The following is a 27,426-nucleotide window of genomic DNA, read 5'->3' as shown; positions in this document are numbered from 1 at the left end:
GGCTGAATTTTTACAACACCACAGAGCGGAGTGCTCCACGCTTACTCAGGCACAAAGCACCACACATAAAAAAAGAGCAGCACAAAGAGGTGGCGACGGAGGGAGGCGCCGGCTGTGAGCAAATAGTTGCACTCAGTAGGTAGCTTTAAAAGAGCACTCACCATGCACTGACAATGTAATGACATTGTAATGCATTTCAGCATTGTCATGTAAATGTAATACTATGTTAGGAACCTGTGCACTCAAGATTCAGTTTTTTATGATCCAAAACAAAGTGAGATCATGAGCTGTCATGTGCTGTGTTGTCAAATCAGTTTATTTGATCTATTCATTCATTTCGACTGCAGGATGCATTTAAGTACTGTAGCTGTATGTTCAGCACATGTGACATTTGACAGTAGTTAGTAAAATGGATGAGGATTCAAGTGGATCTCTTGAGACTTTTCTAATATCTTTGCATTCCCCTAATTAAAATAATTCCTGCGTAATCAAAATTAATTCAACCATAGCTGAAAAAAAAGAATAATGCAGGAGAGGAAGTGCTGTTCTACTTCAGCTACCATATCAACACTGAAAGGAGGAGACATGTCTTGTACCTGCGAAAGCCACCTGTCAGTGCTAGAACAGCGTCCGATGTGATCGCGTGGACAGCTTCGTCAATAATGTTCATCAGGGCTTGGGCCTCTGCTTTACTGACAGCCCTGGAGATGTCTCCATAATGCAGAAAACCTGCAGGGAAAAAGACCACGTGGTTGTTAGTCTGGGAGCCTGCCATCAATCATAGGCACTTGCTCTGGGGAAGTGGAAAGTCGGGGTGAATTAAAAGTAAGGTAAAATGTGATGTGTTCTGCTTGCTGATAGAAGGCGACTCGCGTTGCACCTCTGCTGCAGACACTGGAGGATTACAGCCATTCTAGATACTGAGCTAAATTATGATTGATGGATTGATGGTATCTTGTTGATTTCATGCCTCTCACACTTATATTTTCTCTTTTTTTCTGTGCAACATGAAAAGCATTAATTATCTTTTCCTTCCCTTAGAACCCACACAGCTACACCTCCAATTAATTACAAACTCTTTAATGACTTTTTCTGTGTTGCAATAAAATAAATGATAGAATTCATGTTTCTGCACTTTTAAGATTTACAGAATACCTTAGGTTCAAACACATTTTCCATGTCAGAAACTACAGCAATATTTCTCTGCGTGAAGCAGAGACTGCAGTGTTCTGAATGATGGATTATGACCAGTTTGATGAAGACATCTGTCAGCATAATGCATTATCAGATGGAGTTTCAGACTGAATGGAAACCTGCAAGCACTGTAATATAATGTTTTGAATTACCACCTAATGCAGTGCTACGGTATGTGACCCAACAACATCCTGAGCTGCAACAGAAGCAGGGAAAGGATGCAGACAAATGGAAAGCTGCATATCAGTACTTTCCTTTGAGACATGCTAAAATACTCTGTGGGATTTTTATCACTGAAGACAGTTGAGGCCGATGTTATCCTTGTTTGGGTGCTCCTATATTCCCATTCACTCAGCTATTTCTTTCAAACTTGAGTATTACATCACCTCAGAGAATAATTACTGCAAATATGTTCTAAACCATAACTTCTTGTAATGCACTTCCTTCAGTTTCGATTCTATTTTTTGAACCAAATAATTATCTGCTTTTAGCAGCGCTGGTGGCCATGATGATGGCATTGTCAGTCTGAAGGTCAGTCCTCCTGTTTGGTCCAGACTGAAATATCTCAACAGTTATTCACTGGATTACTATAATACTGCTGGAGCAGACATTCGTGGTTTCGAGGGGAGTAAGACTACAGATTTTTGATGATCTTTTCCTCTAGTGTCGCCATGAGATTTATATTTGCAGTGTAGAGTGAAATGCCTCAACAACTGCTGTATGGATGCAGTTTTGGGGATCGGTAGCATTCATCCTCTTAGAACCATGAAAGTCTGTAAAAAAGAAAAAAAAAATCATGGCAAATGACCAAATAGATGTTGAGAATTTTCAGTCTAGACCAAAGGGATGGACTGGCCAGCAGTAACACGTTGCCATACCTAGAGCCATTAACCACTAGCATGGCTAAAAATATGGATAGCATTTCTCACATCCCCGTATGTCATTTCTAACTCTAAAAATGATATCAAATCCCACAAGTGGCTCAACATGATGACCTTTCTGCATACACCATCCTCACAAAAACTGTGTAAAGCAGCCATGCACATTGCTTAACTCTTGCATGTTCATAACATGATAAACACTTCTGATGGAGGTTGCCAAAAGCTTTTATTCTGACACCACAACTGCAAAAAATCAAAAGCATGTTCTGGACTTCAACTGTCTCGTTTTCTTTGCAAAGAGTGTTACATCATCAAAAAGCTAATAGTTGTTCAGTCATGTAGCCTCACATGAACTGACCAATTCTCTTTTCTCGGGAAACTGTCCAGATTTATAAAAAAAAAAAAACTATTTGTAATTAAAGAAAGTCACAAAAGCAATGAAGGATGAATCCCCACCAAAATATAAACCTAAATCTTCCTTTATAAATAGTGCTATCATGGGAAAGAAGCTTGTAGCTTTGCCACTGTCAGTCAGCAGCCTCTCATTGTTTTTGCTTCTCTGCCCAGCTGACTGATGAGAGCTCACAGGAATTCCACAGCAAGCGTTTTACTTTTACAGTCACTATTCATTGATTTTTATTAAAAATACCCCTGCTGCCTATTCCATTGTGTTTTCACTGTGAACTCCCTGCTGGTCTGACTTTAGACTTTAGAGAAAACACATTCCAGAGAGAGCCTCAAATAAGAAGCCTCCTGTGAGACCGAGAAGGACAAAAATTCTCAAATGACATGCAGGCCCCCTTGGAGAAATTTATTTATGTCTTTGAATCTTTCTTGGAAGCAAACTGGAGTTGAAATGTTCAGTCTATGATTTTAGTGAGTGGCAGAGTGGAGATTGTGAGATGTTGATGTACCATTTTGTTGCATCCGGTTTAGATGAATGCTTCGGTCTGCCAGAATGTCGCTGAAGGAGCGCAACCCTCTGCGGTACCACTTCTCAGCCGTCTTAGGTCCAACCCCAAACACACTTGTGAACAGCTGGCAGGAAACGAGGTAAGCACGTAATCAAGAAGACTTGCTCTGAAATGACAGGCTCTTCTCAGAAGGGGTTAGCATTCAAAGTTTTGAAGAGCCGGTGTCCTTAAGAGATAGCAAATGCAAATTTCACAGCAATTTCAAAGCACCAAAATAAAAGAAGCAAACAAATGAGTTGTTTTTTTCATCTACTGACCTTTAGTGTTTGATACCTTTCATCAGACAGTATTTTTTCGACATCAAACGAACGGCCACATTGAAGGATCTCCTGCAAAACATAAAAGTGGAAGATAATATTAAGAAAAACACTACTGGTGTCAGCGTCGACATGTTTTCCCCTTTTTTTCTGTTCCATCAGCACTTAACAAATGGCCCTGAATTGCTGCTCGTTTGAAAACAGTTTCTACTTAAATCAGGTGCTCTTCATTTCCATTTCTTTTTCAAGAAATAATGACTTTTTTGTTTTGAAACCTGAGATTAATACCAGTTTTATGGCATTCATAAAAAGCCCAAGGTAATGTTTTCTCCACAGCTTCTGCTGTTTGCACTGACACAACTTTGTTCCACGTTTAATTGTCTGCCGCACTCAGCAGAGCGCCGCCAATTTGCTGGTCACATAAGATGCTTTAACTGTCTTCATTATGGGAAGGTATAAAACCAGGCATCAGTTGTCTGGTTAATATCGACCATCTTCCATGGGGAAACTGCAAAAGTTGTTAGTGAAAATGAGCCTGTATGTGTGTTAGTTGCAATACGTATCTGTGTGCACTTTGAGAGCTGACATCTAGTATCAGTGAGCCAGGGCACCTAAGATCCAGACTGTGAGTACAGTGCAGTTTAAAGCAGCCTTCACTGCTCAATGATGCATCCACCCGTCCACCTCTGCTTTTCAACCCTCAAGTTAAGGCCAACCTCAAACACACGGATAATGCTTCAACACACTCCCCGCTCCTGGTAAGACACAACATCGTAACATGCGCAAAGACTCTCTCACATACAGAAAACACATACTGACTATTCATTCCCGACTCTGCCTCAGTGCTCCGAGATTTTCATGTCAGTAGTTTTATATCTTTTCCCCACTTTAGATGTTCAGTGAGCAGCGAGCGGTTCGGTCGTGGCTGACAGTGTCACTCCGATGTTCACAGGCACATCAAGCGTTTTGTTTTTACTCTGTTTGGTTTCACTTTGTTTTTCTTGTCATGTCATTTTCTTGTTTTGAGCCACGATCCGTTTTTAAAGAGACAGTCTTGTGAAAAAAACAACACTCACTGCTGGGTTTACATCTGAATCGTGTAAGAACAAGAGGGAGAGGTCACTCACAGGCAGTCTAATTTGGTCTCCAGGGGCATTTATGTTATTTTCTTTAATGAATCTGCCTGGGTGCTGACAGATTTGACAGATTTCGAAGCTTGCTCTGAGACCCACAGTGTGTGTGTTAGGTTTAATGTGTCAGAGAGTTGGACTGCAGAGCACACCTTGTTCTCCTACAGGGACTCGGCGTTCTCACTGAGCAAACATTTCTCGACACTTTCCCTGACAACTTGCCATGATTTCTGCCCTGAGCACGACTGTTGGTGAGGGAGTGATTGCTGAGTTCCCCAGTAAGACACCCCCCCACACCCCGATGAGATAAATTTGTGCGATGCCTGTCTGTGTGTGTGCTCATGTGTGAGGCAAGTTTTGTTACCGTGTGTGTCTGGCACATGAAATTTCAAAACTATTTTTGATATCTTGTTGAAAGTTTGAACTCATCATTGAATTTTTTGACCTTCAGTAACTCAACAGCAAATGTGTTCTGCAACATGAGATTCCACTTTGATGTCACCTCCAGAAAGCATATTTGTGCAGATTGGTTTTGCTGGGAGAAGACAAATCCAGCTACATTCTTCTTGATAGCGTGCTGAAACAATCTAAACAGGATTTGAAAGAGGTGGTAAGTATATACTCAAGCCATGAAGTGAGAAAAACGTGTGTAATTTGCTCCCTCAGGACAGGACTGGAGAGGAGCTCATTGTTTCATCTCTAATAGCACCGAAAAGATGAATGTTCACAATGAGTCAGCTGATGATTAGTAAATCATTAATAAATGTAATGGGTAAAGATGGTGATAATCAGTCTGCTCCAAACACCTACTGTACGCTATCTCCACAGCTTCTTTCCTCCTTATACCTCTGCAAGAAGTACCTTTTATATAGAGATAAAGCTTGTGTTTTGTTTGTAAAAGACCAAAATCATCCCTAAATACTTTCTGACATCCCTATCCTGTCTATGGGACTGAATGGGTCCAAATGAGGACAGAGTTTCTTTTTTAATGTTAACTAATTCCCTAGATGGCTGGGCACTACAATGTACTTGTTGGGGACTGTTTTTTTCAGCTGTGAATTAAAACACGTTTGCATTATTAAGTATTTACAGCAGTAAAGCAGTATATATGAGACTGTACAGCACCAGTGTTATGGTAATGAAAGAACACGTCACATATCACAAAAGTGTGATACTGAGCTCTCTTTATGGGATTTACCACCAAGAAAATATAGAATATCACCATACTTATATCATCCTTTAATGATTTATCAATGGGGTGATAATTGTTCTCAGCCCCTGGAACAAAGACCTGTCATACTGAACCCCCTTTCAAGAGAGGGGAAATGAAATATATTTTTTATGGACTTTCTGATATGTTTTCACATATTTTTATTGTTACCCTTGGTCGCCATGGCAAATTGTATTAATTGTTGTGAATTCAAACTGACTGTTGCTGCAGTTTGCTACAAATACGAAACTACAAAGCAGTCAGTGCTGTTAATACCAGAGTTAGTTCTCTCGGTATTGTTGCACTTGGAAGGTCAATAATAGCCATGGTTTACTGCTACTTTAATGACAATGTGTTTCAGTGCATTTGTCATTTCACACGTACTTAGTATTACTCCTGAACATTTTCCATTGAATTGTCTTAAGTGTTTGGATTGACTTCCTCCCTTGAAGGCAGTCATAGATTTTAGATTACTTCACAAGTGGAAGAAAATCAAGTTCCAAAGAGCTGAAAGATGCATGGTGAGAAATTCAGTCCATCCCAGTTATTTATTATTCACACACACACACACACACACACACACATTTGAAAGCTCCTCTTGGTTGAAAATGTGAGTCAGCTTCTCAAAATTTCGCATTCACAAGCTATGTTGTCAGAAAATCAAATCCAGAAGATGGAAAATGAGCAAAAAGTGGTGCCCCATCCATTTTACTGTGGCTGCCCAAATTAAACACTGCTGTTTCATGACACTGCTCTCATAATACAGATAGGCTGGCTGTCAGCTGGACTCTGAGCAGACTCAGCATGCAAACTCCAGGCCTTACGTCTATGACTGTTTCAGCATGTTCCCCCAGGCAGGGCAGGTCGTGAGTGGTCTCCAGGCACTGCACCGCCCAGGGCAGACTCTTCAGGACAGATGCAGCTCTCCTGAATGCCAAGCAAGGACCGTCCATCTCATTGAATTCATAGTTTTCCGCCAGCACTTCAAAAGCATCCTAGAGGGATGGACAGGGAGGACAGGTGAAAGGAAAAGATAGAAGAACTATGTAGGAGCAAATATAAGCCAAAAAAAAAAAAAAGAAAAGAAATCCACCTGTACAATATTGCATAATAAGCATTATCAAGTGGGTTTATGGCATGAATTGCAACCACTTTAAGGCATTCACACAAAGTGGAGGAAGAGAAAACTCAGCAAAGAAAGTCAGATCAAGCAAACATGTGCCAGGTGTTCATTCACATGTGAGATGCACTGACCCATACAAGAAAACAGAACCCCCACCAGTTCCTTCAACTTCCTTTATCACTCCTATATGTCTCTGTCCCTGTCACTGTCACTGTACAGTAGGACGTGCTACATGTTGGTTTTCTTCTGGATGACTGGACAGAGACATTAGAGGCTGGCGAACACCAGACAGGAACCTGTCATTTTCCACTTGTTCACAACGGGCTCCCCAGAGGGGCAGCCATGACTTCTTTCCCTTTACAAAGGCAACACGTTCAAACACTCGAATAGGCTGCAGTCATAGTCATAGAATGGATGAATCTACTGGACAGCATACAAAGAGCACCCAGCCTTTATTATTTAAAATTCTAAGTGTATTGAAAGTTTCTATAATCAATATTTATTTTAATGCATCAAATGACTACAACATATAGGAGAAAGAGGTCCCACACCTCTACGGAGCTTTCAGCTCACTGTTTTAATTTTACAGCCCACAACTTTCCTATTTGATTAACTCTCTCACTTCTCATCAGCTTTTGTCTCCAGGCGCAGCTGTTTTAAGTGAAAAGCTCACGTGTTGTTACTTGTTATGTATCTGCTCAATGTGTAAAGATGTGACTTTGCTATGGGCGGTGTTTGAGTATTGTTATCCCAAAGAGGCAAAAAAAATATCATTAAATGCAGCTTTAAATAATACAACATCTAAACGCATGTAAATGTCAGGATTTGGACTTTCTTTTGTTTGTGTCCTGCAATATTTTGTAATTTTTCTCTCCTTGTGTCTGGTTTAGTTCTTTATTTCTTATCTTGCGCTGTTTTTCCTCCTTCCCTGTGCTTTTGATGACTGTGTTCCACAAGTTGCCTTTTTGGATTATTTCTTTGTTTGGATTATATCCCCTGGACTTCCAGCCACCTTTTGTTTGCATCTGTTTCTTTTTGAGTAAGTTCTCTTTAAAATCTCCTTGATCAGTTTTTGCATTTTTCTGTACCCAGGACTCTGGTTGTTTTTGTCTGGACTCTGTTTGTCTGCTTATTTGGTGTCCTCTTTAGCTCTAAACCTTAATGGTAAATCTGCATCAAAATGCTGTTAGGATTTGGCACAAGGATAAATTGTTTAAATGTCAGTGACAATCATTACCATCAAGTGTTGCCAATATGATTTTATGATTATCTTTGCTTTCGGTTGTGCCGTGTTAAACTATTTCAGATTATTACAACAGCTAGACTGAGATTATAGATAAAGAGATGCAAACAAGTCACCTCCACCAGGTTAGCAACTTCTGTTGGCTACAATCCTGCATGTGTGATGGGAAAACACTCACAGGAAAAATAACGGGGACCTAAATGTGTTGATACATCATTTTGCTGTCGGCCTTGTCACAGCCTGGTGCTTTTAAACATAATCAATCCAAAGACAAACACAGCATCTGCAAAGACACTCCTTCAAGTGGCTAGTCTTGTTGTAATGGAGATGCAAATCCCTGTCATGTTGGGCTGGGCTGACATGCTGAGTCAAGTCAAGCCAAGCCAGCACACGTGTATGGAAAAGCCCCATTACAATCTCTATGCTAATGGTTTTGTTAGGCTGCAGTTCAGCACAGCACAGTATTGCTGCGAGCAAAACACTGCAGTGGAACTGGCTCATAACAGCAATGCCAACATGTGCTTTAATAAGGAAATGTCCAATATAGTTTTGCTGTTATTACTCTTTAATCAGCACTAAATACAGATAACGTGGGTATTCAGCATGAATGTCTGGATGAAAGTTTATGTCTTCAGTATTAGTATTTTAGTCAGTTAACCATAATTAAGACAACACGAATGTATAGTACTTTCATGAGAATTTCCCCACTGTGGAACTAATAAAGGCCTATCTTATCTTATTCATATAGTGTATATTATATTTAAAATTCTTGTGCACTTGGGAAAGGCAGCTGTGATATGATGTGCTGAAAGCAGCCCTGCTCAATATGTCTTTTCATTCTTGAAAAGCATCACGTCCCTTGCTTGTGAAGATATCTGCAATTTTACAGCTTTTAGCAGCTCTTTCCTCCTGGCCTTTATTTCTCCTGTTAATGCGCTCCCTCTCAGCTCTACCTGTTCTCTTCCTCTCCTCCCTCCTTCTCCTGCGATCTTTTCTCTGCACTGCTCGGTCCTGTGCACTTCACGCTCTGACTGAACGTTATATTGATGTGGATGTGCGTGCGACTATTTGAGTGTGATGACAGTGAGGGTATCATCAGATTAAAAGCCGGTCTACAGTCTATGGGTCTATAGTTATGAGGGAGTGTACCTGCTCTGTGTTGTTTTCTCTTTGATTTACCAGCTTTACTTAGCATTTTTAACACTGGCGTGATGCTGCAAGCTATAGTATGGGCTTGCCTATCATGTTTTGTTGATTGTGACACTTTTAAATCTTCTTGTAAAACCATTTTAATGCTGTGATAGTTTATTATTTACCTGAAACAGTTTGTGTTACAAAGGACACACATTGGGATATGGCTTAAATCTTATAGAATGTATGAAATACAGTATCCTATCTAAGTTTTATTCTTTGCGTAAACCAGTACATCCATTCATTTATAACACTGACAGCGTGATTCTATTTAAGGAAATATCATCTCATTTCGATGATCAGGCGGGATTATTACTTGTTTAGGTGGACTGTTGGGAGAGAGATTTACTTGTGAGAAAGAGCTGCGTACTGCCCTGTCAATTTATCAGCTTGTCGCCAAAGAAATGATCCATAAGCTTTCAAAGTAATATAGAGACAATGAAATCAGGCAGGAGTTTTCACCTCCATCTCTCATTTTGACTGTGGTGTATAGGTTCTTCTAGTCCTGGTAGGAAAAACATTGTGTACAGACACACATACCTCCATACTGTGAGGTATGTTTGTGTGGGTTGAATAGGTCTGAGAGAGCTAGATATTTTTGTCTTTTATTTGTATTTCAATGTTCATTTAATAATTCAAAATAGCAGCAAAAGAAAAGTAACTTTCTTTTATAGGAGACATGGGTGAAAACATGACGTGCTTTCTCATCTCCTTAATTTAATGTCCCCGGGGTCAGATATCCTAGCAATGAACATATAAACGGACTGAATGATTCTATTGGATGAATGTTTTCAATTGGATTGAATGAAGTGAGGGGTAAAAAGTCTTATGAAATTGAACTTGATACAGTGTCACACTTTCTAGTATCGGCATGCAGCTGAACATTTGGCACCACGTTCAGCTGGACTGCTTCACGGTTTGGGCTGCTGCTGCTAATGATGAGCTACTGTTGCAGAACCAAGTGAAGGAACACATGTCACCTAGGAAGAGCTTGATCATCTTGTTTAGCCATTCATTAGCTGACAGGTAATATTTTCATGTATGACAAAACATTTCAAATGGGGTCGCTGTCTGAAATGGGGCATTGATGCACTAGGGAATAAATCTTATCAACTTTATTTTTTATCTTTATCTTATCAATCTTATTTTTTACGAATGATCTCCTTATCAACACAGGGAACACCAAGGAGATGGTGAGAAGCGAGCCTACCGTCCCTGCCCCAGTGAACATTCAGGGAACGGACACTGAGCAAGTGTACTCTTACAAGTACCTGGGTGTTCACCTAAATCACATTAAGAAGTCCAGCTCGGTCCTGGGCTGTCCCCTGGGCTCAGTGCAGGAGGTGGGGGACAAAAGGGTCCTGGCTAAACTAACATCTATGCTGGACCGTGAGTCTCACCCCCTGCAGGACACTCTGTCCGCTCTGAGGAGCAGCTTCATTGACAGACTGATTCACCCTCACTGTGTGAAGGAGAGATTCTGCAGCTCTTTCCTTCCTGCTGCTGTCAGGCTCTACATCGAACACTGTTAGCTCTGTCATCCATCTGCACTCACCATGTGCAATATTTTTAGTTACATACTGTTAGTCATTCACTGTACATAAGAAATTATTATTTATGCAGAGCTTTGTAGTTGAGTTCTAGATAGGTGGATGCTATTTTATGTTTATTTTTATATTTCTTTATATATATTTATTCTTATTATGTTAAATATTTCTGATCCTGTAACTCTTATTCCAGTGTTGTTCTTGTATCCTGCTGTTGCATCACTGCAATTTCCCCTTTGTGGGACCAATAAAGGTTTTCTTATCTTATCTTACCTAAAAGAGATGTGGGTTAGTTTTGTGCCTGGTAATATGAAGCTCCTGTTGGTTCTAATAGGCAGCAACTTTCAGAAAAATTGAGCTAGTTTTTTATCACAGCAAGTGAATTCTCTGAATCACACTGCTAGATATTTTTTTGAAAAAGTGACTTGATACAATTATCATTCAATTTCACTCAAGCACATAACGTGCTTGCGTAAATGCGAATGTGTCAGCAGCACAAAAATCCTCAGAGTATTCTTCTTGCCAAACACCCTATGTAAATCAACTTCCTTAAATGAGGGAAATGTGATAATTGCATTGTCTTTTTATTTCAAACAGGAAGATCAATCTCACTACATAGATTAATTTGGTGTGATTTTACATTTACAAAATTTTCACCAAATTTTCAAAATAAAACTAAGAAGAAGAAACTCCTCTCATAAGAAAGGGGTGGGATGTGATAAATCCTTAAATAAGGGAGCAACGCTGCACAATTTCAGTATCTCTTGGAAGGCATTCATGATGTCGCACTCATTTACGTACACAAAATGTGAAGTAGACAAAAAAGACAGCTTGACTGACAGGTTCAAACCCTGCAAACATTCAGATTTTCTGCCCATAGCAAAACTATGAAATAGGTCTGATTGAGAAGACAAGATGGGCCTTTATTAGCCCCACACTGGGGAAATTCACAGTTGCCAGTTGTACAAACAGTTGTTCTGGTGTTGGAAAAGAAGTGGGGGATGGTATTTCCACTGCTTTTTAAAAAGAAGAAGAATCACTGCTTTATTGGCAGGATATTTCTACAAACACTGAATTTTTCTTCTGCATTCAACCCATCCTTGGTTGCACTCAGCAAATTACATGCAGTGAACACACACACAGCAGTGAGGGGGTTAGGTACCTTGCTCAATGGCACGTCAGCCATTAATAATGGAGCGTTGATTATTCACCTCTGTGAGAAGACCTTCTGTTGGGGCAAATCGAAGTGTGAGCTTTAAGAAAATGGCCAAATGAGTGTAATATCTTCTCTAAAACCTAAACTCGCACAAGGAGCTTAGAAACTAGTCAGTAACAACTCTTGACATTTGGGTCAGCATTTCATAGTATGCTAACTCTTGCATTCTGCTACTCTGCCCTTTACATAATGCATGAATAAATTATGTTTAAGAAGAAAATAATAGAAATATATACTAGTGAAATACCATCCTGCTGATAAAAACAGTCTGCCACTGCACATTACCTGAAGCACAAATACTGAAAACCACCAGAGGGGCTCAAGCTGAAGAATTATCAGGAGCAAGAAAGAAAGAAGTACAAGACCTGGACTTGATGCAGTCCAGTGTGACTGCAGCTCAGGACAGGCTCATATTTATGCCTTCTTTTCCTCTCCTCTAGCCAAGCCACCATCTGAGGTCATTGCACCACCAGCAGTCCTGTGCAGACATGCAGCCTCAGGTCAGTGAGCAGCAGACTTTAGTCCAGCTCACCCAGGAGACGCACTGACCCGTTTACTACAGCACATGGAAAGGGAACGATTCCCAGCACACACACTCACACACACACACACATGCAGTTGGACTCTCTTCACAGCATGCAACAAATAGAAGAAGCAAGCTCATAATTGGATAGGTGATAGGGCATGCTTGTGTTGTGCAAGTGTTCAGGGTGTGTTACATGTAGTTTGTCTGGATGTGTTTTAGCTTTGCTGGATTGGGTTTCCTAAAAATAAACACAGGATAAACTATGGATTACTAAAAAGAAATAATCCCTAATCCTAGTACAACATACAGCGGTATGATAATGTCTTGTACTGTGAGCCCACCATAAAATTCCTTATGGGGACAATGAGCTACATCAAATTTAATCAACGTAATGCAAACTGAACAAGCACTCACAGCCAAGGCCTTCTATTCCCCTTCTCTGCTCTCTCTAAATGTGAACCTGAGAACTAGCTGAAATGACAAACACATCTTTCTATGCAAAGCTGCTCTTAACATTATATTTACGTTAATAATTGTACAAATGATTATGTGTAAGGGTTTGGCTGTAGTGACACGTGCAGAAAAATATCACTCAGCACCGTTCCCCTCTGTTCTGTGTTTTTTGTACCAATTGTTTCAGCTGCACACAGCCAGCAGCACACTGTACGCTTCTTGCCCTGCCCACCGAACAAAGGTACCAATGAGCTAAGACCATAGTACAGCATTTAGAGGCTTAAGAACTGAAGAGGAGATGGTGGAGACCAAATCAGAGCTAAAGGGTGTCAGGTGGCCAAAAACATGGCTCCCAAAGAATGCTAACATAGGATGTGTGAATAGACCAGCACAGTTGGCATATCAGCTATGTCAGTGTTGTTCTTACAGCTTGTTTTGCCCTGTGTGTGTGTCCAGAAATGATTAATTACTGTAGGTCCAGTTCCTGGGAGCTAAATGGTGTTGTATGTCTTTCAATCAGATAATATTTACTCGATACTACCGGAGAAAAGTGATTGCATTATTGCGTCTTTTCGGAAACTCACACTTGAGCAAAATACTCATTTACAATTATCTCACCTGTAGGAACTGGATTTTAAGGCCTTGCCCACAGACACAAACACACACACACACACACACACACACTCTCTCTGCAGCCAGTCTGTCAACTGTCATGTTGTCTTAGCAGCTGCATGGAGTCAGCGCTGCAGGCTCAAAACCCACCCTATATATGTGTTCATCTAATTAATGAGGAGTTAAGGCTGGTAGGGGGACTTGGTGGGACGTTGATATAGCACGCCGATTTACCCCCCACCACCGGATATCACGGACATGCCTGCAAGTCATGTCCGCACAGCAGTCCGCCTCTCTGTGTGTGCAAAAAGAAACCATAAAAGGAGGTCAGAGAACCCACTGAGAAGAGTTTTAACACGATTAACCGCAAGGAGATGGATTTTATCCATCCAGTATCTCATAAATAAGTACTAGACATAAGTTGGTTTTCATGATTTTCTTTTGTCTAACTTTAATGTTTATCTCAGATAAAGAGTGTGTTTAGCTTTTGTTTCTTTGAATGCCTTCAAAGAAGAGTTGAAGGTATTTTAATGAAATCAAACAAGATAATGTCATTAAAATTATGTTGTCCATTCCAAAAAACTTAAACCAAAAAACTACTGAACAATCAAGAATGTTTCACCCAATTTTGATCCATATAGTTCTCTGTTTGTTAGCTCTTTGAGTTGTGAATGTTCCACTAAAGCATGGTGGGAATCAATTTGATGCCTTTAAGGTTCAATGCTCCCATACCCCCTCCACCCATCTCTTCATCCGTGACGTTGCACCTATCAATACATTGTAGACTTTGTGCTGAAGGGAAACAAATTCAGGATGCTGAGCTTTTTCTCTTTGTACCTTTTTCTTTCACTAACTGTTTCTTTCCCTACCCTCATTAGTCTGGCAAACTGTGTATGCCTGTTCATGTCAGTGTGTGTTTCCATGTGTGTGTTTGGGTGCTGTGATGAGAGACATCTAAAGACATCCGATGCTGCATGTCAATCAGCTAAGACACAAATGTCAATTTTTGTGTCAACAAATGTCAGGCTTCTGGTGAAACTATGACAGCAGAAGACTGGTGGCTAAGCAGATAAAAAAAAGAGTGTGTAGGCTTGACTTATGTGTGTACACACACAAAGACAGTGTGGATTTCCTAGTCACAGCAAGAGCAAGACAGCAAGAGACAATGAGAGTGAGAGAGCGCAGTAAAAATGTGTGGACGGGAGGGGCAGGGGAGGTGTTGGACATAACAAAGGGGCAGAGAGAGGTGCAGGAGCGAAGGAGTGTGAAGCAGAGATGGTGAGGGATAAAGAGGGAGCAGGGATGAATAAATCAATAGTGCATGGCTGTGGAATGAGGGGCCGTTTGCTGCCAGTGTGTGATTGACACCTCACTGGGGTGCTGTAGCTGAGATGATGCTCATCCTCTCTTCCTGATCCTGACACCTCTCCGCACCACCTACTTCCTCCTCCTTCACCAGTACACCCTGCTGGCCCCGGATGCTCCCCTCCTCCCTGAAATCATCACAGGTTGTTTCCTCTGACACTTCCTCTGTCTCTCTAATGGATCCACATACACTTCAGCATACACTAAGATGTGCACAAAACCGCAGCAGCGCACATATAGTCGCATTCACATACACATCATTTAAAGTCTCTGGATGTATGTCTCACTTCTTTGTATCATTCTCAAACAAAGAGGCTTAGCTGGTTGAATTAACCTTTTCTTGACCGGGTGAAATGACCTTAACATGTATGATAAAATTTTTCTCATTAAAATGTCTAGAAACAACTAAATCTTTGTTATATATTTTATCTGTGTGCTTACATTGTCCCAAAACTTTCCATCAATGTTGGCAATCAGTCATTTTATTCACGATAATGATGCGTTTCATCTAGACTGTCACTAGAGCTTCCAGAAGAGAGTCAGAGAGTGAGGAAAGAATGTCATTTGAGTAAAACTTCATCCATGAACATTTCTACCTGAGCCACGTCACATTTTTTCAACATCTTTTGTTTTAATTGAGAGCTCTTGAATTATCAGACAGACAAGAGAGTGATATCAATTGTACCATCTAGCCAAGTCTTGTTTTACGTACAAGTACGTACCTTGTTTTATTCTACTATGGTGTGTAAAACTCGGCCTATCCAAACAAACCGGCGGAGCTGCACCACCTAATGTAGAGAAAGCTTGCATTCCTTTTGATTCTACAAAACAGTGTACTTCTAGCTTGTTAGCCAACAGTTGTTTTGAGATTGTGTGTTAGCTGCAGGAAGGAAATACTAAATGCATTGTGGTGGGGTTTGTTGTGACCCATATTAGTCACTGCACCTGTAAAGCAATACTGAACGCAAATCAGCAGAGCTTTATTTAACTGAGATGAGAAATTCTAATTAATTGACTGACCTGTTTGTGCTCCTGATAAATATGTCTCTTTTAATAAATTTCCTTCTTATAAATGATTGTCATGACAGTTTAAGGTCTCCTGCTGAGGAAGACATGCAGATTTGTGTTCACTCTGCATTAGTGACATTAGTGACTACCTGTGAAGTCCTCCATTTTCAAATTCTGCTGGTAGCTTCAAACCTTATTTTGTTTCTAGTCTTATCAGTCGGCAGTGCAAAGTTACATAACTATCATGTAGCAGTTTGAAAAATTCCATATCAAAGCTTTATTTTTTTGTAAATAATATAAATGTAGTCAAACAAATGATCAGAAAAATCTCAGGATGTCACTTGAAGGCAAAGTCACATGGTTGTGGTTGCTTGGCGACAGTGGCACTCACAAGCCATGATGCACGGCATTGCTTGTACCAAAAAGATATTGCTTTGCCATACACTCAACTACGGTGTTGTGTGATTTAGAAAGCAGCCTAAAGGAATCAGAGAGCAGCAGTTTTGTCTTTGCTGTGCATAAACATCCTCTTTGTGTTGAAAGTCGTTCAGTTTTCATTAGCACTGCTTCAAGACATGTTTCTCCTCTAACACCACTCTTCACTGCAATGCTGTCAACTGACATCTGATCAGCTGATGAGTGAGAATGAACTTGTCAGGCACATCTTATTGACACTGTGACTGAAGGAGCAGCAGTAATCTGTCCGTTCTAACACCGGGACACACGTGACTTGATTACACACCAAGGCCATTATAATTGCTGTGCGCCTACAGTGTTAAATCTGAATTATAAAAATACTCTCCATTCTCACTAACTGAGAACCAGCACATCTACAAAAGTTAATGAGATTTTTTCCCAAAGAATAACTTTTGCTCATATCGGTATTTGCCACTGAAATCGAGGAGATAATTATCAGCGCTTACTCACATAAATAATGACAAAGGCAGACATCACACACAGAGAGAGATTTTCAAGTATCTCAGTCCCTTCAAAGGCTTTGTCATTGTACATGTATTTAGAGGGATTACATCATCACTGTGCCTCACAATCAAGCAGACAGCAGGACAGATCAAGGATATCTTTACCATTGTGGATCAATAACATGCTCCTCATTAGCACTGCACTGCACTGTATTGTATACAAAAGATCATATCCTGTGTCCGCTTTGCTGTCACACATTTCTAAACAGAGACTTGGCTTACAGTGAAAGAGCAAGCGAAGGCTTTTTTTTCTTTTTTTTCTGTCTGACTTAAATATTTCAAGTAATTGCATGTTATCTATCGCTGTGGGATTTTACCTGTGGCTTTCTGAAGAACGCATCTACAACAACCACTCTCTCTCTCGTCGCAAAGTCTTCTTTGAAGTGACTTTATGTGGGGATAATGAGTTAATCATGGGGATAGGGAAACTGAGTGGGATTGCTAATTATGGAGTTAATGCTGTGGAAAGAAACAGGGGATAAGAAATTGAACAGCAGCCCTCCCCAGGTGAGACGTGTGTGGGCGTGCACATCTCTGCATGTCTTTCCATGTGGACAACATGCATGCAAGCACATGTGGGTGAATTTCGGTACACGTGTGCATCTATTATGTGCGTTTAACGTCACTGGGAGGTAAAAAGTCATTATGAAACAGATGCCTCACAGGCTCTCGGTAAGCTGTGCTTAATAGGTCTTACAGAAACTCATCAGCGGGTCCCCACACTCCCACACAAACATACACATAGGTTTGCCAGTCACTTCACGGTAATATTTCACATCTCAGACCTCCAACTTAATATTCTGTGCCAAATATGGTGTCAAGACATTGCCTCTGAGAAGGATCAAAAATAAAAAAAAAGAGAGAAAAAAAAGCTAAGTGACAGAGAGTACACTGATATTGATGTGTCTTACATACATATATTCCCTCTTTCTTCTTTTAGCAAGATTGTGAATGTTCCATTAGGTCCCAGCAGTGCTATTAAACTTACAAGTAATTACTGATTTTATCACGAATTAATCTGCCAATTATTTTATGATTCAATATTTTCTAGATTAACTATTTAGTCTAAAAAAGCAAAATGAAAATTGAAAAATTTTCAATTCATTTTCCATTATTTCCCAGAGCCCAAAGCAAAAAGATATGCAATTTATACTAATTTATAGTGACAAAAAAACAAAGACAGCGAAGAATCATGAACATGAGATTGCTGCTTGATATAAAACTGTATGTACTCAGTGATTAACCAGTTATCAAAAATATTGTTCCATTTATGTAGCTCAACTAGTCTTTTCAGCACAACTCACGATGCTTATGTGCACAGTGACTCATTGTTTGTTTTGTTAATGCATTGCCCACATGTAGACACTGTCTTGTCACTATCGTCTGACTGGTTCCTTGTTCTGCATCTGCAGCTATATTGCCATTATCGAAATGCACCACCTCTTTTCTGCTCATTCGATAAACCACTTCCCAATTCTGTGTGGGAACCTTAGCGTCCTTTCCTCAGCCACCTGCCACACCTCTCCCTCCCACTCTGCCCACCAGATGGCAGAGAAACAGATCCACCATTGCTTGTGAGGAGTGTCACGTCCGTCGCCCATCTTGGCGTAGTGCGCGGTGCCTCAGGGCGTGTCCGTGCCCGCCCTCGTGCCAGGGATCGTGGGCATGTCAGCTGTTGCACCTCCAACGTGCCACAGCTGCAGATGCTACTCATTTGCAGGTTAATGTATTTTGGGGAGAGTTGTGTCAGAGCGCTAGTGAGTGAAGCAAGCAAGCCATCCAATTAGAGCAGAACAGATTAGGGGGCTTTATAGATAGCAAAGTCAGAGCGACAGCCTCTGGTGGGTAGAAGTGCAGTTATGTCCAGAGCGAGGTTAGGTAACAGTTTCTTACTGTGAAAATGTTGTTTTTGTTTTCTGTGGTAGTTCGTCTCTGGCAGGCATATTGAGAAACGGTGACCACAGCAGTGGGTGTAGAACCTTCTGGCAATGTGGGCAATGTGTCCTGTGTACAAAAATAACCAAAGAACTATGAACACACACATACATATACAGTCATATATCGCCTCAATTTCTGAGCACTTGCAAATTGTTGACCAACTAAATGTGTAAATGCTATTCCTGACAAGCACAAAGCCAAGAGTTCAAATTGAATTACATAAAAATGTAGCCATTTGCCTTGGAGAAGTTATTTTTATGACTGTGTCTCCAGGGCAACAGGCTAATGACACTCATCTCACAGTCTGGTGGCATCCAAATCCATTACGCTACCTAACCCGTGGCATTACAAATCTGCTTGCCATCATCCAATTTGCCTCCTGTAAATTGCCTTTTCATTCTATGAAGAAATGGTTCCCCATTTGTAATATATGTGTCAAAAGGATTACCAATGTAATATTAATATTCTTGCAGACAATTAGACATCACAAAAGGGAACACTGTGTCCATAAAATTACCCATGGATTGGATGGGAGAAAAATACAGAGAGGATGGAGGGGAAGATGGAGAGATTGTCACCACACAGTGTTGACTGGGGCCGATGCTGCAGAAGGAACAGGGGTGTCTCAAAAAGATAATGAAAAAAGCTGGTACCTCTCACACTCTTGTGCTGAATCAATCACTAAAGGATTCAAAAAATGTTCATCATTTATTCTCTGCCAGAAGCCTTTCCTGTTCTCAAAAAAAAAAAAAAAAAAAAAGAATGGCTTTGAATATATTTCACGGCACAATTTTTCTGCCAATCAAAAGTAAAACTGTCTTAGAAACTCCCTTACTGCGCTCCCTCTAAATACAACAGGGGGTTCTCCATCACTTTTCCACCTCAGCTGCAGTTTGTTTAATCCAATATGGGATTGTGGGTCCATGGAGACAAGCGTCTGTGCATCAGCATGCAGAGGATGGTTTTCCCCATCTGGGTTTGGTTATTATACAGGCCTATAACTCTATGGAAGTTAAGCTCTCAGACTGATCTCAGAGGCAGCGTATCCCCTCCTGGCCTTCTCTCCAGTGTCCTCTCCACCTTCGCTGAATGGCTTAGATGTAACTAAGCTAATGTGTGCAGTCTACATGCTGCAGCTTCATTTCTCCACATACCATCTGCTGAGATGAAAAGGTAGAGTGAGCATTGCAGGACCTCGCCCACTCCCGCACCCTCCTCTAAACCGTAAAGACACTCCGGGCCTGTTCCCGCCCCCATGTTAATGCCTGTCATGCAGGCGGGGAAGTGCACTCAGGTGGGTTGGTGAAATCCTCTCAGGCCGCTGAGCAGGACAAAGGTCACCAAGCTTCCACCTCTTAAGGGAGGCTGCTTGCACCCACGCATCTCCACACTAACCCACAAACATCCTTCTCAGACACCCAGCCCACCTGTCTCCTCACAGACAAGTGAAGGCAGGCATGTGTTCACAAGCCATATACAAACTCTCCGGTAATCATTTCCATTTTCATTCCTTTCAAGGAGAGCATTCTTACATCTTACCAGCTCTTCACTTAAAGAGGCTTAACAGCCTCTCTGCAAGGCAGGAAGCAATGTTAGATTATAAATACAAATATTACATTTCAATGAGTTTAATACTTAAAATTCCTCCCTGACTTGCTGTAGAATATTTATGATAGTAAAACACATTGGATTTCCAAACTATCAAGAAGAGCCGCAGGCAAATGTGCCCAAGAAGTAGCCTGTTTGGGGAATATTTTATCCCTACATGGTAGCTCCTTAAATGGATTTATGACTCATAAAAACAATCTACTGGAAGCACCACACACATAAACGCCACCATGTATTACCTCGTTCACTTCAGAGAGGAACTGCATCACAAAACAAGAAAAGCAGTGGGCTTGTGGTTACCTAAGGAGATGGGTCAATAAATGTCAGCATGGCATCATTAGCCTCGTCACTTAATGATGCAGCCGACTCAAATGCTGAAGTGCCACACACACGTGGCCATGTGGAAACAAGACTAGAACAAGACTAAAGCATTTTTTAGGCATATTTCCCATGAAGGCAAAAAGGCTGCGAATGTCATCGTGACCATTAACGCCGTCACAGGCTGTTAGGACAAACCTTAGATGGAGCTTGGCAAACATGACTTCAGCAGTTGAGTGTTTTTCCCTCCCTAGGAACAGGAGACAACATATTTCTTTATTTTGGATCCATATGCTGCCAAGTCCTCATAGTGCCATCCACAAGAGGAAATAGGGCGTGTTTTCTCTCTGTGCGCGTGTCCTTAACATCGAGCTAATGGGCTTATTTGACACTTGCATGCAATATGGGGGATGTTTCTGTTGCCATGAGCAAGATAAAGTATGGTAATATGAGTGGAAACAGAGGGAAGCTGGAAATTAGTGTCCTCTTTGTAAGACCTCCCTGTCAAGAGGTTGACATTATAGATTTGCAGGGAGAGAAAGAAACTCACTACGTACCTATACATACCTTCAGAATATACATTTCCTGCACTAAAGCCTATTAAATTACTGTGCTTGTTCAAATACTGAATGAGCATGTCATTTCTTTTGTGTTAACATCCTCAATGAAAAGCTTCCTCTTTGGTTCATAGTGCCATCTAGTGCTTACCCTATATCCTATATCTAGATATTTCTGTGTGGTTTACCTCAATGAGGTATTTGGTCTCCACAGCAACAGGTCTTCCCTCCTTCATGCTGTCAGTGAACCAGCTGATGTTCAACACATGCATGTTGGGTAGATTCTTCAGTGCACATTCATTGAGCCACTTCCACAGGGATGAAGTCTGGCTGTCCTCTGACACCACATGAGTGACCTCATCGCTGTAGAGGAAGAAGGAAGAAGTTGTTAGACGGTTTACAGCTCAGTTTAAGGGTTTATGTGATCATCATTTGATATAAAACCAATGAGTTGGAACCACAGGAATTTATAGAATTAAATTCTTTCATCAAGGCACTCCCAAATTACAAAACAACTGTTACTGAGCAACATTAGCTCTCATTTGTTTCTGACCACCAGGTGATGGTACATTTTAGCTATGTTTTGGTCTCCACCAACTTTTTAGGAAATATATCTGGCTCTCTGGCTACTAAATGCTCCACTATGTTCACCAGCTAGTCACTAGATTTGGACTAAAACAGCAGGGGGTGAAAATGACACCAATAATTTATCTTAATCAAAAATATATGCAGACAGAAGCTTTGATTCTGTGCTTAGGGATTAGTAGGATTGCAGGATACTTTAAATTGTTTGATTGAAAGATTTTCTTTACTGCTTGATTTAACAGAAATAACTTTCCTGTCTTGGTCTCAGCAGCCTTTAGAGGGTGTAGAGACTCAAGTGAAGCTTTTGAAATGCTGCTCAGATCTCAGCATCATGGTCTTATTCCTGCTGTTTGGGGATCAACACTGGGTGAACAACAATCAGCGCAGTGCCTCCCCCCACTGTTTGATAGCCAAACTCATTCAAGCAGTGCCTCCTACAGCTCCGCCGAGACTTTCTCAACAGACTTTTCATCACACCTCCTCCCCTCAGCTTCCTGCTACAGTGTCTAACTACCATACCCAATCAGAGCGCTCAGCCGTTCATAATTACCCTCAGCATGCCCCTCCTCTTACTCTCTCCTGGCGTGGGTAAATCGGTGGAAAGACTCCTTAAGACATGTCCCAGCTGAGCTCAGGCTGAGGCCTAATTGGCCAAATCACTGGCGAAACTAATCCTCTATCTGCTCGGCATACCAGTCCTGCCAATGATGGTCCATGTGTAAAAAAAAGAATCCTAACTAGCACCAAGACAGGGACAAAGAGCCTCTCAAACATACACATTTGAGGTAGCTAAGGGACACAGCTCCTATCTCCAAAAGCTTAAATTCACTTGCCATGAATAGTTGTCAAACCACTGGAATAGAGATTTGGCTCTTGGGTTGAGTTCCCTCTAAAATCACAAGGGGCTGAATTGCTATGCTGGAACAAGACTGAATATCATCGAAGAAAAAAATACTCTCTCCTGTTTACCTAGCTATAATCTAGCCCCTGGATTTGGATCCTTATCTCATGCATAGCTGCACAGAATGTAAAACAGCAGACTGACATGCAAATGAGCGAGAGTGCAAGCCCAGCACCAGATTTGATTCCCCAGAATCAGTGGGTATGAGCCCAGACACAAGGACAGGCCAAAGTCAATGGGCTTTGATATGGAGAACTCACTCGAGTCGTCTTCTGCCCCTGTTCATGTCAGCCAACCAACGGACAGATCAAAGATAGACTATGTCCATAGCAGGCTTTTACATCGTGGCAAGGTTTCATCTGTTTGGCTTTTACGGCTGTTCCCATAAAACATTTTCACGGAGATATACATGATCATTGGAAGTAGTGAATCAATCATAATTAATAAACATCTAAATTAAATTGCATTCAAATATTATTAAATTCACTAAAGAAGGACTGCTTTCATACCTGATCACACAAGATGTTACTTGGATGTTGAGAAAGTGGCCTTTTGTTAAACCCTATCCAGTCACAGTTTAATTTAGCCTGAATGAAGTAGCTAGGCAGCTAACAGGATTATGTTGGAATGACCATAAAACAGTTTGACTAGTCAACACGCAATTTCTTCACTTCTCCTACATGGATCATCAGCAGTTCTTTTAGCAAAAAATCCATGTAGGCAAGCAATCATGGGTATATAAAACATCCCCTTACAGAGTTGTTACCACAGCAACCCAGAAAGATAACTTGGTAATGTCTAGATACACAAATCCAATCAGATCACTTGCAAATAAATAAATAAATAAAATAAGTCTGAGACTCTGTCTTAAAGGTCAGATTTGAAAAACAAATCTGATTTGCCTGCAGTCAGCTAACACCAACCCAAGCTAATAAAATCTGCTCAGTGATCAGTGATTGATGCCTAGAAATGAGAAACTTGCTTTTCTTTATGTCTAACAGAAATCACTGACTCATAAATTGAAGTGTATTTATGTAATCATAATTTTGACTAAAAAAGGCATTGAGAGAATATTGGTATTTTGTCATTTAAACAGTAACTTGTTGATGGTCCCTAAGTCAAAACCCTGCACTCATGGATGACACCCTCCTCCTGCCAACAGGTGAAACTAACAAGACACAGTTGGATCCAGGGGGAATGTCTGTTGAATATCCTGTTTAACTGCAGTCATTCGTGAAAGAGCATTTATTGCAGCTCATCAGTCAGCCAGGACAAACATGTCGAGATTAGGTTCCATGTTCATGTGCATTAGACTTGAAATTAGGACAAGAGGAAACTGGTGTGTGCATATGTGTGTGTGTGTGTGTGTGTGTGTGTGTGTGTGTGTGTGTGTGTGTGTGTGTGTGTGAGCCCATTTCTCAATGTACAAAGAAAACTACACAGTCCATCTGACCATATGCTCAAGGCAGTGTGCCTATAACTTGTGAAAGACTAGATATGGAAGGTGTTGCTGTCAAACTGCAGCTGATATCAGTTTTGTCAGCTTGCAGAATTAATGTCAGTTTGAGGCAGGCACGCTCTACTTCCTGTCGTTGGTTTCAAACAATTGTATCAAGCCAAGTGTAACCGTAGGAGTGCTCAAGCTGTGTTTCTGGGAATGCTGCCATGGCCAAGCTGGTGCAGGGCTGGCATGCAAACTTAGACATGCATTTAAACACATACACACACACATACACACATTGCTTATACTATACCTGTAAGGACCCTTAACTGAACCAAATCACGTGGTAACTTGAAACACTTTTTGAACATTCAGGGAACTCAATTTTGGAACAACGGCCCTTTCTGTAGATCAAATCGATTCTTGCAAACATAGAAGCAGACAAATATATACATATATACTTGCTCATCAGGGGAGCTCCAAGTCTGATTTTGAGCTTCCTAGCACCAAGAACAAAATAGACTTTTAAAAATGGGAGCATCAACAACATCAGCAACCTCAGCGGAACCTGACTCTGAAGCGTTGCGGGCATCAAAGAGAGGGCTTCTTCTGTGTTCACAGTTAGGATTTAAAACATGCTTTCAATTAAGGACACATAAAATGAGGAAAGCATGCTGCTTCCATAATTACTGCACAATAGTTGATTCATCATACCAAGGAACAAGCTCACAAGCTCAAAAAGCATCTCTTCTTAAGTACAACTTAACAGAAAACTTTTGGCAAACTCATTAAAAAAGTTTGTTTGGTCTGTTACAGCTCTTCTAGTGTTCCCAGTTTTCTCCCTCTCAACAAGATGTAGTCGAGTTAGCCATTTTCTTCCCCTTCCTAAACGTATTTATGAAGGAACTGTGAGTTATGGACCAGGCACAAAATACACTAAGGTGCAGCAGAGACTGGATGAATGCCCTAACCCCTCCTAAGTATTCATGAGACAGTAGCAGTTCTCTAATTTGCTTGTTAGAGCTTAACATCTTTAAGAAAGAAGGCATATTTTTAAGAGAATGGCACAAAATATCACTGAATATCTCACTGGAAAGTTCATTTCAATTATGTCCTGACCTTTTTTCAGAGAAAGAGTTTAACAGCTTCAGTTGTTTAACAGCTTCAGGTCCTTCTGTACACATCATCATTTATGTCAGATCATCAGTTTTATTTCCTCTATGGACTATGACTGAAAATGTTTCCTTAAGCATGCAGTTAAGTCTCTGTTTTGCATTTATTGGGCATTAATTAGGGACACTTAATTAGTTCTGTGACCTTCCTTTTTACTCATCTTACAATAAAAGCTTTGAAAGCCATCCACAAGGTGAAGGAATGGTACATAAGCATAAACACAAACATAAACACAAACCCAGATAAAAAAAAAAACAATCCTGTTACATCCCACTAAGCTCTACATTAGAGAGTTCTCTTGAGCTTCACGTTCAGAAAAGCTTTTAGGCACTAAGCACTGCTCAGTCAGTGAAAAACCAAATGGCAAGCTTTTTCCAACCTGAGGACGTCTTCCACAGTAAAGCCCTTTGACCTGGCCAGCTGGGTCAGAAAGCTTCTCCTGCTGCGGCCCATTTTCCTCTCCACCAGGTACAGTCTGACACCCTCAAACTTCACTTCTTCACGCCTAGGAATCGCAGCTTCTGCTGGTCTTGGCCTTTTCCTCACACGAGGCACAATAGGAGTGTGGAACATTTCTTCTGAGGTCAGCTATCCAGTGTATTTCTGCACCTTCAGGAATTTTTACTTTTGAGCTTGTTTGTTGTTGTGTGCCACTTAACTTCCAACCAGGAAAAAACACCCACTTTGGTAATGCCACAGTTGTTTGTTTCACAGTTGATGTCTCTTTTTTTTCCTTTTTTTTTGTTTGTGTGTGTGTGTTGCCTGACAGTGGGATAGTGTGTCAGTTACAGCAGGGTTGGTTAGAGTTGGCAGACAGGAAAAGGTTCTGGCAACAGGTGTTGAGGATTTGGTGTTTACCAAAAACCAACTGCCAAGATCGAATGATTGAGGAAGGGAGAAACAAGATGCAAACACTGTGTTGGCACAGCATTATTCATTTCCAGTAAAACGTGTTCTGCAAATATACATTTGGAGGAAGTAAACACTGCCTGATCCAGTTGCTTCTTCAAAAGTTTGGAGTCAGTTGTAATTCCACTCTCCTGGCTGGAGTAAAGCCTCACTCCTGGGAGATGCCTGAATTCTGGTCACCTCACAAACCCCTCACAGCTGTCCTGCCATGTCCAGTTCATCTCACCACTCACCGTCTCATTATGTCCGGACCAAGTCTGCACCATCTGCTTCACCACTTTAATTAGCTTACTCCCTGAAATGAGCGTCTTTGTGGCCATTTCCCCTGAGGTCTCACAAGCTCATACACGGCCTTTGCACGCACACAGGTATGGTATAAGCAACACATTAACATTTATCCGGGGAGAAGAACTGCATATGCAGTGATGGGGAAAGCAAAATGAAAATGGATTTAATCTGTTAAACTCATCAATTCTTTTTTCTTTTCAAAGAGGTAATTACAACATGAACCATTGTCTCCTGTTTTGATTTCTCTGCTACAGCAGTCAACAATGTAAAAGAAAAGGTTTAAATGTCACTGTGCTGTAATTATCTGCAATAATGCATCTGCTTCAATGGACCAAATACGAATGATTTGTTGATTTAGGCTAAGGGGAAGGCGAATCATTACAGGCCTTCTACATCTAATTACCAGAGCCTCTGTTCATTTCTTCACTTTAATAAGCACACCTTGCCTTTGTCAGCTAGACAGAATTTATTACACTGCTCTCATTAGCATGGAGTTCTGAGGGTTAACGAGTGTCACAGGGCAGACGTGACTAATTGTTTGACTATTTACCCTGGCCAATCACTCAGCTTTATATGAAGGTGTTGGCCCCCATCCAAAGTGAAAGACCGATGAAATTCTACCAACTCTTAGACAAATGGCTCTCACACTGCCAGCAGCAGTCACTGCAAGAGCAATGAACCCAATTTTTCATTTAACTTTCTTCAGTAGCTCTTGGACGCATGATAATATTTCTGAAAATTGTTTCGAATCATAGTTAATTTGCTCGAGAGCAGGTGAGATTTGAGCCAAACTCAGTC

The 27,426-nt window shown here is 40.9% G+C and overlaps 1 protein-coding gene across 2 annotated transcripts in view; it reads right to left on the bottom strand.

The window, feature by feature from the left end:
* dntt (deoxynucleotidyltransferase, terminal) overlaps positions 1 to 26,252 on the bottom strand; it is a 69,472-nt gene extending 43,220 nt beyond the window's left edge. Inside the window, exons 1-7 of one of the 2 annotated variants that reach the window (XM_046402361.1) lie at positions 25,811 to 26,252; positions 21,520 to 21,694; positions 18,804 to 18,914; positions 6,471 to 6,641; positions 3,307 to 3,378; positions 2,990 to 3,113; positions 597 to 729 (exon numbers count right to left, since the gene is read on the bottom strand). In XM_046402361.1, the coding sequence (XP_046258317.1) occupies positions 597 to 729; positions 2,990 to 3,113; positions 3,307 to 3,378; positions 6,471 to 6,641; positions 18,804 to 18,914; positions 21,520 to 21,694; positions 25,811 to 26,004 (980 nt within the window). In that variant the 5' untranslated portion in view covers positions 26,005 to 26,252. The remainder of the gene's footprint in view (positions 1 to 596; positions 730 to 2,989; positions 3,114 to 3,306; positions 3,379 to 6,470; positions 6,642 to 18,803; positions 18,915 to 21,519; positions 21,695 to 25,810) is intronic. The other variant, XM_046402360.1, reaches the window with a different exon arrangement.
* Positions 26,253 to 27,426: the final 1,174 nt, after the last annotated feature.

The sequence above is a fragment of the Scatophagus argus genome, chromosome 10 (assembly GCF_020382885.2).
Source record: "Scatophagus argus isolate fScaArg1 chromosome 10, fScaArg1.pri, whole genome shotgun sequence".
NCBI classification, from domain to species: Eukaryota; Metazoa; Chordata; class Actinopteri; family Scatophagidae; genus Scatophagus; species Scatophagus argus.
Note: the sequence above shows the minus strand (reverse complement) of the source record. Positions and strands in the feature narration are given on the sequence as shown.